The following is a 14,113-nucleotide window of genomic DNA, read 5'->3' as shown; positions in this document are numbered from 1 at the left end:
CGGGATGGTCCAGGCATCAGTAGCACATCTTGAGAAGACTTATGGTCCTCTCTATTACCGCCCTTATGGAGGCATGACTCCGATTATAACGCTTCTCTGCCTCTGTTCTTGGGTGGCAGTGAGGCGACATGAGGCACATCTTCAAGGGATAGTCCTTGCCACCCAGCAGCCATCCATCCAGTCAGGCTGAAGCACTGAAGGGCCCCGGCACCTGGGAGTGTCTGAAGATGTACATGTCATGGGAGCTACCAGGGTACCTTGCACAGACTTGCAGAATCTGCATCCTGTGGTCACACACTATCTGCACGTTCATGGAGTGGAATCCGTTTCTGTTGACGAAGACACTCAGCTGACCCACTGGCACCTTGGTGGCCACATGTGTGCAGTCGGTGGCACTGTGGACGTGGAGGAACCCAGCAATCACTGCAGAGCCTCTGGCTCGCTCAGCCTGGCTGGCCTCGTCTATTCGGAAATGAATAAATGTCAGTACCCACCTGAACAGAGCTTCTGTCACCAGCTTGACACAACTGTGGACAGCTGATTGGGAGACTCCACAAAGATCCCCCGCTGACCCCTGGAAAGAGCCGGAGGCATAGAGGTTGAGGGCCATTGTGTCCTTCAGAGCCACTGGCATGGGGTGTCCATCCACACAGTTGGAGCTGATCTCAGGCCCAATCACCTGGTAAATGGAGGTCACTGTCTCCCTTGAGAGGCAGAGCCTCCTTTGGCATTGCACCACGAACATATTGAGGTAGCTGCTTCGCGCCTGTAAACCCTGGCAGCAGGATAGTGGCGTCTTCTGCGGCCCCTTCTGCCTGGACCTCCTGCTGGCCCTGCGCCCCTTATGCCTGCACCTCTCCACCCATAGGTCCCTCCCCTAAAAGCTGCATTGGGACATGTGACCTCCTCCCCCTTCTTCCCCTCTCTTCCTCCTCAAAGGAGGTGCCCCCAGCTGAGACCACAATCTCCATTGCCAGGGTGAAGGCTGTCTGATACTTGGAAAGGTCCACAGGTCTGAATCCTCCGGGGGTCTGGCGGACAGCAATGAGTCCTGAAATGAAGCCTGGAACTGGTAAGAATGAAGACCCGGACAGAGATGAAGCTGTTAAGTTCAAATAAGCGACCAGCTGCAAACTGTCTCCAAAACTGCTCAATACTCACACTGACAATGCCACTGACCCTTTTTATCCCACCCTTGGATGAAATTTGAGGAAATGTCGGCTGGCTGCCTGCCCGTTTTGCCTGTGTGACAAGCAGAAAATTGCGCGGGCAACATAAAGTCTCAGACAATTGCATTATTAAGGACCTTAAGTGGCCTGTTAATTAATGGCGGGTGCCACTCCAGCTCCTGCGTGCGCCCACTGAGCGAAACATCATGTGAGTGTGCGATGACGTAGGGATGCTCACCCAACGTCACATGTACTATTTTACTCTTGTTCGGGCTGGGCACGCACCTGCCCGATGAGGGAAAAATTCTGCCCTAAGTGTAGACAACAGGGAGGGGGATACTGATAGACTTCAAGAGGACATAGACGGGCTGGTGAAATGAGCAGACAAGTAGCAAATGAAATTTAACACAGACAAGTGTGAAGTGATATATTTTGTTGGGAAGGACAAGAAGAGGCAGTGTAAAATAAAGGGCACAATTCTAAAGAGGTGCCACAGAGTCCTGGAGATGTATGTGCACAAATCAATGAAGGTAGCAGAACAGGTTGAGGAAGTAGTTAAAAAGGCAAATGAGATACTCGGTTTCATAAATAGACCATAACAGCTTACCACCAGCTTCTCAAGGGCAATTAAGAATGGGCAATAAATGCTGGAATGCCAGTGATGCCCACATTCCTATAAAGAATAAAAAATAGAGTAGAAAAGCAAGGAACAAATGCTGAACCATCATAAAATACTGATTTGACCTCAACTAGAGCATTGTGTCCAATTCTGGGCGCTGCACTTTAGGAAGAATGTAAAAGCTTTGGAAAGGGTGCGGAAAGGATTTACGAGAATGGCTGCAGGGATGAGGGACTTCAGTTACATTGATAGATTGGAGAAGCTGGCATTGTTCTCCTTAAAGGAGAGAAGTGTGAGAGGAGACCTGATAGAGGTGTTCCAAATCATGAGGGGTCTAGACAGAGTAGATGGAGAGAAACTGTTCCCCTTAATGGAGGGTCAAGAAGCAGAGGCAGCATCTTCCAAACCTAGGACAGCTGCCATCTAGAAGGACAAGGGCAGCAGACACATGAGAACACCACCACCTCGAAGTTCCCCTCCAAGCCACTCACCATCCTGACTTGGAAATATATCATCCTTCCTTCACCATCGCTGAGACAAAATCCTGGAACACGCTCCCTAACAGCACTGTGGGTGTACCTACACCACATGTACTGCAGTGTTCAAGAAGGCAGCTCACCACCACCTTCTCAAAGGCAATCGGGATAGGCAATAAATGCTGACATAGCCAATGATAGCCAGGTCCCATGAATGAATAAAAACAAAACAGATTTAAAGTAGTTGCCAAAAGAATCAAAGGCAACATGAAAAAAAACATATTATGCAGCGAGTAGTTGTAATCTGGAGTGCTCTGAAAGGAAAACACTTAAAACACTGGCAGGGCTGTGGGGAAAACATGGGGTAATGGTGATTAGCTAAATTGTCCTTGCAGAGAGCTGGCACAAACTTGACAGCTGAATGGCCTCCTGCGTCGTAATCACTCTATGAAATAATTAAGTGTTGTTTTGTTAAGCAATAAGTAGCTGTATTCTATTATAGCACATTTTTGATATACATTAGATACTTAGAAAATATGCTAAGAGTTTACAACTTGCAAGTTCAAACATTTCACATGATATTTCTGGCTGCAGTGAAAGAAGTCTTTTATGTATTCAGAAATTGCTTCAGATAGCTGCTTATAAACTTGCAGGAAACAACATACAAGGAAGAATTATTGCTTGATGTGCATGTCAAGGTTGTTCTCTTTAACTTAATATTAAGAGCAATGGTTACTATTTCAAAGCTTGAATGTTGACTTTTGGCATGACGCCATAGTTAAAAATCAAGAAGTACAAAACTCAATCATCAGTTAGTTCCACTAAAATTGATAAATTGCCAACAAAACCATACGCTTACTTTATTGAACTTTTTATTACTTTTGTACTATTGTTATTTGATGTGTTAAGGTATACATTTTATTTCTTTTTTGCTGAAGAATTCACCACAAATAAAGAATGCCTTTAAATGCATTTGATTTCATTTTTCTGGAATATCAATTCTATTTTACTTTCCTGTGTCAACAGTTTATTAAACAACTCCAATCTCCTACCTCAATTACCCTTCCTGACAACCTGGTCCATCTTGTAATTACCATAATGTCCATCCTAATTTTTTTCTCCCATAATGTTGAATTTATGCAACCTATGCCTGCTGCCTCTATGTATCCAGAAGTATTTTTCCTGGCTTACCTTCTCTATCCTGTTAAGTGTCTTGCTATAAAGATCCTTTTGTGATCAGCATTTTTAAAATTCCCTTTCTTGTTTTTAAGTCCCCCATTGCCTCACTCAGCCCTAGCTCTGTAACTTCCTCCAGTCCTACAATCCTCCAAGATCTCTGCACTCCTCCAATTCTGGCCTCATGCACTTCCCCAATTTTCATTACTCCACCTTTGGGAGTAATACCTTCACCAGTCTAAACCCTAAGCCCTGGAATTCCCTCCCTAAATCTCTTCACTCCTCTACCTCCCTTTTCTCCTTTAAGACACTCCAAAAAAGCTACCTCTTTGACCAAGCTATCTCCTGTGATTGGGTGTCAATTTTTTGCAGAAATACTTCTGTAAAGTGCCTTTTGGTGTTTTACTAGCATAAAGCACCATAAAAATGCAAGATTTTGTTGATGTCTGGGTATAATATCACAACATGGTCTTAGTGAGCCTGTTGGCAAATTCATTGCAAAACTCCCAATCCTCTTTGCCATGTTTTCAGTGCTGTGGTCTTGCTTGACCCTTCCATATACCATAGCAAAAAGTGGAATTTCACAGAAAGTGGGGCAGCTAATAAGTGAAATGCAGGACTGGTATCTTTAAAGTACAATAGCCAATGAGCTTTGGTCGATGTGGGTCGAATTGAGAGCGCATGTGGGGAACAATGGAGAAGGGAATTCAAAGGGAGAGCAGGATCAGGAGGAGACTGGATAACAGGGGAAAATGAATGGACATGGGGAGCAAATGGCAATGAAAGAGGAGGCAGATTGGAACTTAGCGGTAAAGAGAACAGCATGAAGGAGAGACAGAAAAAGGAGCAAAATGTAGATGGATCAAAGAGAATGTTAATGGCATTGAAAGGGGTTACCTCTATTTACCAATAGAGGAAAGAATAGAGGAGGCAGATGCTGTGAGCAGCCTTTGAGAGTGAGGGAAAAGAAAAACTCAGAGTGGGGCTTTGGGTTAGGGGAAGGAGTGGAGCAAAAAGAACTGAAGGGAGGGGGGTAGAGAGGAACAAGAATATGGGGATGAACTGGAGAGGAATTGGAACAAAGTGCTAAAAAAAACTAGGATGGAAAGAAGCAAAGTGCTAGCTTGAATGGAGGGAAAAGGGGAAAAGAGCAGCAGCTAGCTTGGTTGCAGAAGGAGACGAGGGTCTGTATGAACTGGAATTGTTAGAGAATTGTGTATCTCTGAAAAGGTGGAAAGGGATGTAGCATCTCTGTGGGTCCTGAAGGGATAGAGTACCTTTGTTAATTCAGATGGTGATGTTTGTATGTAGGAGAGTGACTGTTGAAGTAACTTTTTGATAAGTGATTCTATTGAAAGTTGAAATATCAATTTATTTTTCCTTTTTTAAAAACAAAAGCTGGTTAATTGTAAAATATAAAAGTATTTAAAATGAACAAAATCATTTTTAATGTGCAATGTAATTTTTATCCATGGGGGCATGCCCCAGACCTCCCCACCTAGAAACGCACAATCAATTTTATGCCTTCAACATTTTGACTTCCACTTCAAGTTTTCTAGTAGTCATAGATTGTTTTCCTCAGTCCAAGTGAAGCAATGCTGTATATTGCTTCTCTTAAATTACAATTTGTCTGTCACCACTTTTCTTTTTCCAAATTAGGGCTCTCTTGAGTTGCCAGCTTTTGATGTCTGCATCAACTATTTTGAAGCTGTTGATTTGTTCTTGCCAGTTTTCCAGATGGCATTTAGGTGGTGCAAAGGCCAAGGTAGAAGTGGAGAGTTGATGGCCACAATTGAATAGAAGAATTCTGGGATGGGAGAGATTTCTGTAGTTTCCCTTGATCACTTTGAGGATCAGGAAACTTTTATACAAAACCTCCCAGTAACAGACTTAATAAGATGTGTTGAAGTCTTGATAGCTTAGACTAAGGAATGTGTGTGAGTTTGTCAAGCCAAAAACATTTGTTCATTTATTCTTCCTTTCTGATCTTGCCAAGCCAAAGTTCCGAATGCCTATCCACAAAATGATTTAATAAGCTTTGCCATGCAGAAAAGATTTGGAGTCTATTATTATTATTTATTTCAATTCCAAGACAATTCCCTTCAACTTAGTTTGTTGACATCACCGCATAAACGCTATGTTAATGGTTGGCCCAAGCTCTGGAATCACTGCAGCAGCAGTTCAGGCAATGTTATTTTATAAGTAGGTTTACTTTAAAGGAAGAAAATGTTGAAGCTATTTACAAGCTTGCAGTGCTATCTCCTTGCAATGCAATTCTTAAATTGAACCAGAAGATTGGCTGTTCTACTTCATCCTGTGGCCATTTCAAATAGGTTTTTGTATTCATCAGTTTCCTCAGCTTGCAAAATCTCTGAGGAATAGTCTCCTTTGGAATTGACTCCAACAGAACAAGTATGGCTGTATCATCGTTTTCATCAAATAGACGGAAATGGGTATAGTCAAGCTCGTACTTGCACCACTCACTCTGAACAAAATGTTGAGATAAAACAAATAGGGATTTCCTGCTTTTCTCAATGGACTCAATAATGTTGTCAATTATCCACTTCCCTGGGATGAAATCACGCTTATGAAGGCAGAGTGTCAGTGGTGGATGAGCACTTTCTAACTCTCTTACCAGGAAGTTTTCCACCCACTCTGAGTCCATCTCACTATAAGAAACAAATGCATCATAACAAAGATCATAATTCCTCACTTTCTTTGGTTTCCTCTTTGCCTTCAGCCATGCCCATATCATTTGAATATACCAGATCCCATGATACTTGTAGCACATCATCCCAACAATGGCTACTGCCAAACATATGCCAACACACAGAAAGACTAGGGACAATGTTGTGTGACAGTCAAAAAAAGAGCGCTTAGTATTTTGTACAAACATTCCCCTGAGAAATAGAGGTGAATCACAGACATAATTTTCTGTTCCACCCAACAGTTGCACTGTTATGTCATTATTCATATAAAACAGGAATTCACATGAACAAATGTAATTATTTTTTCCAGCCTCTAAAAAGTGAAGCTTCTTAAATGCCTTGATTTCTTCACCTGTGAGTGAAGTGAGTTTATTGCTGCTGATCTTCAGAATTTCCATCTTTGGTAAGTAGCCACCACCTGGTAAACTTTTAAACTTATTATTGGACACATTTAATTCTTTGAGAGAAGGCACATTAATGTCAAAACTGCTGATGGCATTGTTACTTAAATCCAATACTTCAACATTTGGAGGGACACCTTTTTTTATGTTTTTAATATCACAACTCGAAAGGTTTAGAAATTGTAGATTTTCAGACCATTTGCATGAAGTCTTTATGTCGCGAAAACTATTCTGACTCAAATCTAAATGGGTAAGATTAGAAAGTGTGGATAATTTTGAGCTTATTGTACACAGGTTTTTAAAATCATTCTTTCTCAGAATAAGATGTCGCACAGAAGACCAAGCTCCTGAACAAAGAGTTTCCGGCATAATACCGTCACTGAGCAAATTGTCTGTTAAATCAAGGTAGTGCACATTTTTTAATTTTCTGGATACACGGCAGGGCATCAGGAACATCTTTAATTTTGTAAATGTAGCTTTTTTAATGGATTCTAATAGGGGACCAATACCTGAAAGTTCATAAAATAAATAAAACTTTCTAATGGATATGTTACTTAATGTTATTGATTGTAGAAAGCTGTTTGTTTGGGAAGTTATTCTGCGCCATTTCCCCGTTCCCGAAAGCACACAGTCTTGCGCTACTAGTTCAGATAATTTTGTGTTTTTCATTGAATTTATAAAACTAAGCACAGTACTGTCAGTAAGAGAAACATTTCTGAAGGTGAACTTCCTTATTAATGTATTGCCTTCAGTGGAAAATAGCAGATTGTATGTTTTATCGGGAAATACTAAGTCTCTCAGCTCTATGTGGGTGGTGGATCCCGATAAATCGAAAAGAATCTGCTGAGCTTGGCCTGGTTCGTTCAGAAATGTATCATGCAAACTCAAGGCAGCATGACTTATATTTCTGAATGAACTGAAACTTCCTCTCTGATACACAAGTAACTTCTCTGCTTTTACAATAAACTCATCCAAATGTGTAACTCCTACAAAGTCATCTTCCTTTAGGAGAGATAGAGAAGGATTGCCAAATTCTAACCATCTGAGTTGTGCCAGGTTTGAGAAAATTCCCCCTGATCCCAAATCTGTGTATTTATTCCCTAAAATGTTGAGGTGTTGTAATTTGGAAAGATATTTAAACCAGTTCGGCGACAGTTGAGTCAAAAGATTATTCGACAAGTCAAGATACTCCAGCTGTGTGTTGCGCTGGAATGCCTGGTCAGCAATAGATTGGATTTGATTTGATTGCAATAGAAGTCTTTTGAGCTTCACATATGTTATGAAATCAGTGTCCTTAATCTGTGAGATTTTGTTGTGAGACAGGTCAAACACGGAGACATTTTCCAATACACGTGGAACATTCTCTAAAGTCCCCCAGGAGCAGTTGCAGAAGTTATCAGAGTTGCACTTTTGACAAGCATCGTACTGGTGAGCATTCTCTTCAAAGGAAGCTGTCTGTACAAAAATCCACACGACAAGAAGGATCCACAGAGAAGGAGCTCTCATTGTTCCCCTTCAGAACTGTCTGAAATAAAAAAAAATTAAAAAATTAAAATCCTGATCCAAGAATGTCAATCTGCAATTTTTTTTTGAATCCAAGCCTTATATTGAATACTCAGCACTGCAGAATTAGTAATGGTAAACTGTGAATAATTTCAGTGGGAATAACAAATGAAAGTATGCCACTTCTTAAAACTCAGTCAGGTCAAAGCTCTTTGGCCCTGAAATTCCATGAAATGGCAATCAGAGTCAGATTGCCACACCATGCCTAGTTTCTTACCTGGAAATCCAACTGGCTCCTTTCTCGCCCGAACTTCTGACTCAGGCCAGGCAAGAACTGTCTAGTGCAGTGCGTTCCTGAGGCCTTGAGGGCTGGGGAGTCAGAGGTAAGGAAGCCATGCTCCCTTTTTTACATTAAGTTTAAAGATCCAGCCAGTTTCAGAAGCCAGGGAGAAGGCAATTTTTTAAGGTAAATGGGGTAGGGTTGTTGGGTGGGGGAGGGGGTGCGGTCAGGTGTGGGAGCATTCAGTTGTTCGGGAGGAGTCGGTTGGTCAGGGGAGTGTGGGTTGTTCAGAGGGAGGGGGTCAGTCAGTTGGGAGAGATCCGTCAGTCAGGGGGTGTTAGTCGGGGAGGGGGTCAGATGGTCAGTGCGGGCACGGTGTTTGAGTGGTCAATGGAGAGGGTGCTTGGTGAGGTGTTGGGGGTTGGGTGGTCGCGTTGTCAGTGGTGGGGGTTAGGGGCCATGTGGTCAACAGGGTGTTTAGGGTGGTCAGGATGATTGTTGGTTGGGCGGTGGCTGTGGGGGTCGAGTGGTCTTGTTGGGGTGGGTGTCAGGTGTTGCTGGTGGGTGTCAGGGAGGCTCACAGGTCATGGTCCCTTAATTTGCCCAAAGCAGCTAAAAAGCCATTTGGCCAATGTTGATGTTGAAAAGATTGTAAATCCAACCATAAAATATTTAAGTTTTGGAGAAAAGTTTGAATGCTAACAATGTTTTAATAGTGAAGCCTGCTCCAAAATGGATTAGTAAGTGCTAGTGTAATGCATTCTGATCTGGCAGGACTTGCAGCAAATAAAGTGAAGTTACTCAGCAAATAACAGAGTTTATATATTTCTTTTTGTGGTGCTATGGGAGCAGAAAACTGGTGGCAGTGAATCAGCCACCTGTTATAGCCACAGCCTAGGTCTTCTATTCTATTGACAATTACCCCTGCTATCTCTACAACTTGAAGGATCAAGCAAGGGTCTGGAAGAAGCTGCACATTAGAATTGGCCACTTATAAAGTTCAACAGAGTTCAATGTTTGCAATGTTGCTCTTCCCTGTCTTTATCAATGATCTGTGAGAAGACATTGGAGCAACTGACTACATATTCACAGATACATACTGCAAAGATTTGTACAGGTGTTAGAACCTTAGGTGAGGAAAACAGGTTACAGGGAGGATCCAGGTTTGAGGGGGCAATGGGCAAATGCCATTTAATATGAGAAAGGTAGTGCTATGAACACATTAGGGGAAATGCCAAGTATATATCTCAGAATTTTGTGGTTAAGGCTGAACAGGAAAAGGATCTGGATGTTTTAGTGTCTGAATCTTTGAAGGCCCATAATCAGCATTGTGAGACTATTGTTAAAGCAAGTAGAGTGTTGAGATGTATTTTTAGGGTGAAATTGCAAATTTTATAATGCTTGTAAAAGGCCTTTATTAAGAATTTAGAATACTCAGTCAAGTCTGGATTTAGTTTCCTCACATTTTAAGGGATAGCAAAGCCCAGGAAAGATTCAGAAAAGACCCAGTGGACTGATATCTAGTTTAAACATTTAATTACTACTGTAGATTTAGAGAGCTTGAGTTTTATACTCTTGCAAAACAGAGGCTATGAAGAGATTTGATTGCAGCCTTTAAGACTGCGAAAGGTACCATTTGGATGAGTGATTTGATTTGGATAGGTTAAGGAGGGCCAGAGAACACAAACGCATAAGCAGATAGCTAGGTTAAATGCCAAGTGACATTTCTTTTCCGAGTCATTGACCTATGGAAGAAGTTGCCAGTTCATGCAGTGAGTATGGATGAGTTCCTGCACATGGCTAAAATAAATGCATATGGAGGGTTAGTGGGTATTGGTGGTCTATTTGTCACTGTGGATTCTTGGAACTTCTTTAATCATCTTTTGTATTATGGAAAAGAATTTCTCACAGTTTATGCTAAATTGTTTGAAAGATTTTGCCTTATTTCTCATCTATCCCAGGAGCTGGAGATGGTAGGGAGGGCCGTGAGGAGGAAGAGAAAAAGGATGCATGGTTTGCAAAAATTAAAACACAGCAGTACAGAATAGGTTTGCTGGACCAGCTGGCCTTCTGCTGTCCTTTGATTTCATATCTTTCACGAGGCCACAAAACTAAGACAATAATTTTGGAGCAGCAGGATATATGTGAAAATTGAAGTAATTGGTATTTGTTAATAATCAACCTGGGGAGAAAGTTTTAACAAGATTGTAGCAACTAAGTTAATAGAATAGCATTAAGCAAATTACATTTGTATAAAAGCAAAATATTGTGGATGCTGGAAATCTGAAATAATAACAAAAAATACTGGAAAAATTCAGCAGGTCTGACAGCATCTGTTGAGAGAGAAACAGAGTTAACGTTTCGAGTCCATATGACTCTTCTTCAGAAAAAGAGTCCTATGGACTTGAACTGTTAACTCTGTTGCTCTTTCCACAGATGCTGTCAGACCTGCTGAATTTTTTCTGCATTTTCTATTTTTAATTACATTTGTATGATATTTGAGGGAGAGAATATATTGCTGGAAGGAATTTTCATGGGCCAATTCTCTGCCTTAAACCACAATTACATTAACAGAAAAACTGACAGACATGAAGAGAGTCGAGTGAACAACAAGCAATGGACCCTTTATTCAGGAGCTATAGTTGGTTTGTTCAGGTGGGTGTGTTTGGGGCATTACGTTAATTGAAACAGAGGGCAGAAGTAATAGCATATACCATGTGAATGACATGAATAGTCTCAAGTCCCACATGCCACTTTTCAGAGAAGCACGTCTCAAGATGTCACACACGCTGTAGATGTTGGTAAGGGAGTCAACCTTTGAAGCCTCAAAAAATACCTCCAAAATGGGGATGGACTTATGTCCCGAGTATAAAGGTGACTCACTGGTGTGAGTATGGGTGGTCATGATTTTTGTGGTTCACCATGGGGGTCTGCTTTGTATGTACCTGTCTTAAACTCCCACTCATCTTCGCGACACCACATGTATTGCCTGCTTGAACCCTTGCACCCAGTTATAAGATATGGTAAAGTAAAACATCCATTTGTGGGATGAAAAATTGAGGCTGACTACTAGTTGGAGTATAGAATGTCATGGTTGAGAAGGGAGGGTCGACTTATACACCAAGAGTATGCAAAAACATGATTTTTGGGATCGTCTTATACACCAGGTCAATTTATACCCAGCGATCTACAATATATGACAAACATTATTTATTAGTTTATTATGTTACCAATTGACTATCTAAGTGACCAATTGTGAACAGACCAAGTAGTAACAAAAAGTGCCAATGACGAATGAGTTACCAATGGAAAACTGAGAAATCAAATCTCGCCATTTTTTAAAAGCAATCATTTACAAACTAAAATACTGAAAATGCCCCTAAGCAATTGGCTCAAACAATTCCTTTTGTTTTGTTTTCTGTGCCATTTTGCCCCTTTACTCAGTTTAGTTTATAAAACCAAAATTTATTTATTTATTATTCATTGATTCATGGGATGTGGGCTCTGCTGGCTGGGTCAGAATTTATTGCCCATTCCTGGTTGCCCTTGAGAAGCTGGTGATGAGCTGCCTTCTTGAACCGTTGCAATCCATGTGGTGTAGGTACACCCATAGTGCTGTTAGGGAGGGATTTCCAGGATCTTGACCCAGAGACAGTGAAGGAATGGCAATATATTTCCAAGTCAGGATGGTGAGTGACTTGGAAGGGAACTCACAGTTGGTGGCCAGCTTTTGCTGGAATGAGGCAGCTCAGAGCATATCCCATTAGTTAGACTGTTCTTGCATGTTTAGATTTTTAAAATTGTTCCCACAAAAGTTGCCAGAAGTGTGAGCTGACAATGATGCAGCAAGACCTTGGTGAATAATGGTATAATCTTTTTAACCAATGAAATTAAAGGACTGAGAAATAAACAGAGTGAGGATTGAGAAGGAGTATGAATTGGAGTGGTAAATGCGATGGATCAGATTATACGGTAATCTGGGACTTGCCACAAGAATGTCAATGAACTGGCCAGAGCTGCTTAAGGTAAGATACATTTTTACACCTCTTTACTCTGCAAATCCCACACAATCTTACTTCAGCACTACAATCCTTTCCTCCTCTGGTTCCTGTCTCATGTTTCTGCTGTCATTTGCACACTCAGCACTTGGCACTATCCTCAGTGTCCCTTTCCTTTCTCCCCCCACACCTTCTGAGAAACTTATCAGCCATGATTGAATAGCGGAGCAGACTCGATGGGCCGAATGGCCAAATTTCTGCTCCTATGTCTTATGGTCTTTTCTCTTGTAGCACAGTGAACTGTAGTGATGTATAGTTGCAACCTAAAAATCATCTTACATTTTATATCAACTAAAGTATGGTAGTTGCTTTAGATGTTTACTTAATCATATTACTTCAAGCAAACTGCGGGACCAAATGCAAATCTGAGAGCAAATGTTCTGTGCTTCCTCCCAAAATCTCCAGCCAGTTTACAGTAAACAAAAGACTTCCCAATGATTCAGCTTGCATCAGATGCAGTTCCCTTTAAATTATGCTCAGGATGACACTCTCCCAACTTACTATGTTCGTGGATTCTGGCCGTATTTTAGCATTTTGATATCAGACTTCCGTTGCCTTTGGTTGGGAGCATTGGGCACTTTTTTCAAGACCCACCCAAAGACAAGAGTCTCACAGGTCTGCCAGCTCACTCCTGCCCCATTATATTTTCACCAAATTGGTTGTGAAAAATTTGACCTACAAAATGAATTTCAACAAGAACTAGAACATATCCTGGTTATCATACAAAATAATTAGATTAGTTTCCTTTCAAGTAATTCCATTTCTAAAGATGCATAAAATAAATCTTTACAACTGTTAAAAATGGTGCTTGATAAAACCAATAAAAAAGTATATTTTGGGAATTAATCTAAAATTGGAGCTGTAAGTAAGGTTTAGCTTTGTAAAAACATGTAAAATAGCTACTTATTAAACATCTACCTTGAAATTAGCCTATTGAGAATTAGTTGAAGGGTTTGATGATCAAATGTAATAAGTTCCTTTACAGTGTTTGTATCTGTAAAAAATGGACATAGTATAACTCAAAAGCTGAATTATAAAGATGTTACATTATTTTGCAAATAACTGTGGAAATCTTTGTAACCTTATATAGATCTACATATCAAATTGATAGCTAGGTTTTTTTTTCAATCCATTTCTTAAGATTGTAAAACACTGTATGCTTGGAAATATTTCCATTTTCAGACCACCAAAGTAGTCAAAATATTTCAGTAGACAACTTCCTTTTATCAGTTAATCATGACAAAATAACTGATGTTTAAACTTGCACTTAATCATTTTTTGTCTCAACAATTATGTCATTACTATTTAATTATAGTCTATTTTCTAGGCTCCTCTAAAAACCCATTCATTTAGAATCAGAAAGATGATGAAAATATCAATTGATCTCAAGTTTTGATGATCCCAATTCATTCTATACATTTTTGTCTGCTTAAAAAGAACATGTAATGATTATTCTTACCCTGTGAGTCTTCAGTATTGTACTTCCTAAGTCACAATCCTGTCCCTGGTAAATCCAACAAAAATAAATGATTATACTTCTTTGATTTTCTTGTGTTTTGCTTATTTTCTCTTCTTCAGGCAGAGACGTTGGGCTGATTCTGAAGCAAACTTAACTGTATAAAATACCGTATAATCTGTTTGGCAGAACTGCTGTCAAATAAGAAATAGACAGGAAGCATATGTAATCTTAATTTAGAGTAAAGCTATTTATAGCAGCGTGTAG

General features: G+C 40.5%; 1 protein-coding gene across 1 annotated transcript; it reads right to left on the bottom strand.

Moving 5' to 3' along the window:
* Window positions 1-4,791: 4,791 nt before the first annotated feature.
* LOC121283582 (toll-like receptor 2) lies at window positions 4,792-14,012 on the bottom strand. The gene is made up of 2 exons (XM_041198334.1): window positions 13,850-14,012; window positions 4,792-8,074 (listed from the first exon to the last, which is right to left on the bottom strand). Exon 2 carries the CDS (start codon window positions 8,053-8,055, stop codon window positions 5,680-5,682), a length of 2,376 nt encoding a protein of 791 aa, XP_041054268.1. The 5' UTR covers window positions 8,056-8,074; window positions 13,850-14,012; the 3' UTR covers window positions 4,792-5,679.
* Window positions 14,013-14,113: the final 101 nt, after the last annotated feature.

Source organism: Carcharodon carcharias, chromosome 1, assembly GCF_017639515.1.
Source record: "Carcharodon carcharias isolate sCarCar2 chromosome 1, sCarCar2.pri, whole genome shotgun sequence".
NCBI classification, from domain to species: Eukaryota; Metazoa; Chordata; class Chondrichthyes; order Lamniformes; family Lamnidae; genus Carcharodon; species Carcharodon carcharias.
The sequence above is the reverse complement of the archived record's forward strand: the minus strand, read 5'-3'. Positions and strand labels throughout refer to the sequence as shown.

Bases quoted from the DNA above. Each gene is read 5' to 3' on its own strand.
- LOC121283582 (XM_041198334.1), bottom strand. From the start codon at position 8,055: ATGAGAGCTCCTTCTCTGTGGATCCTTCTTGTCGTGTGGATTTTTGTA.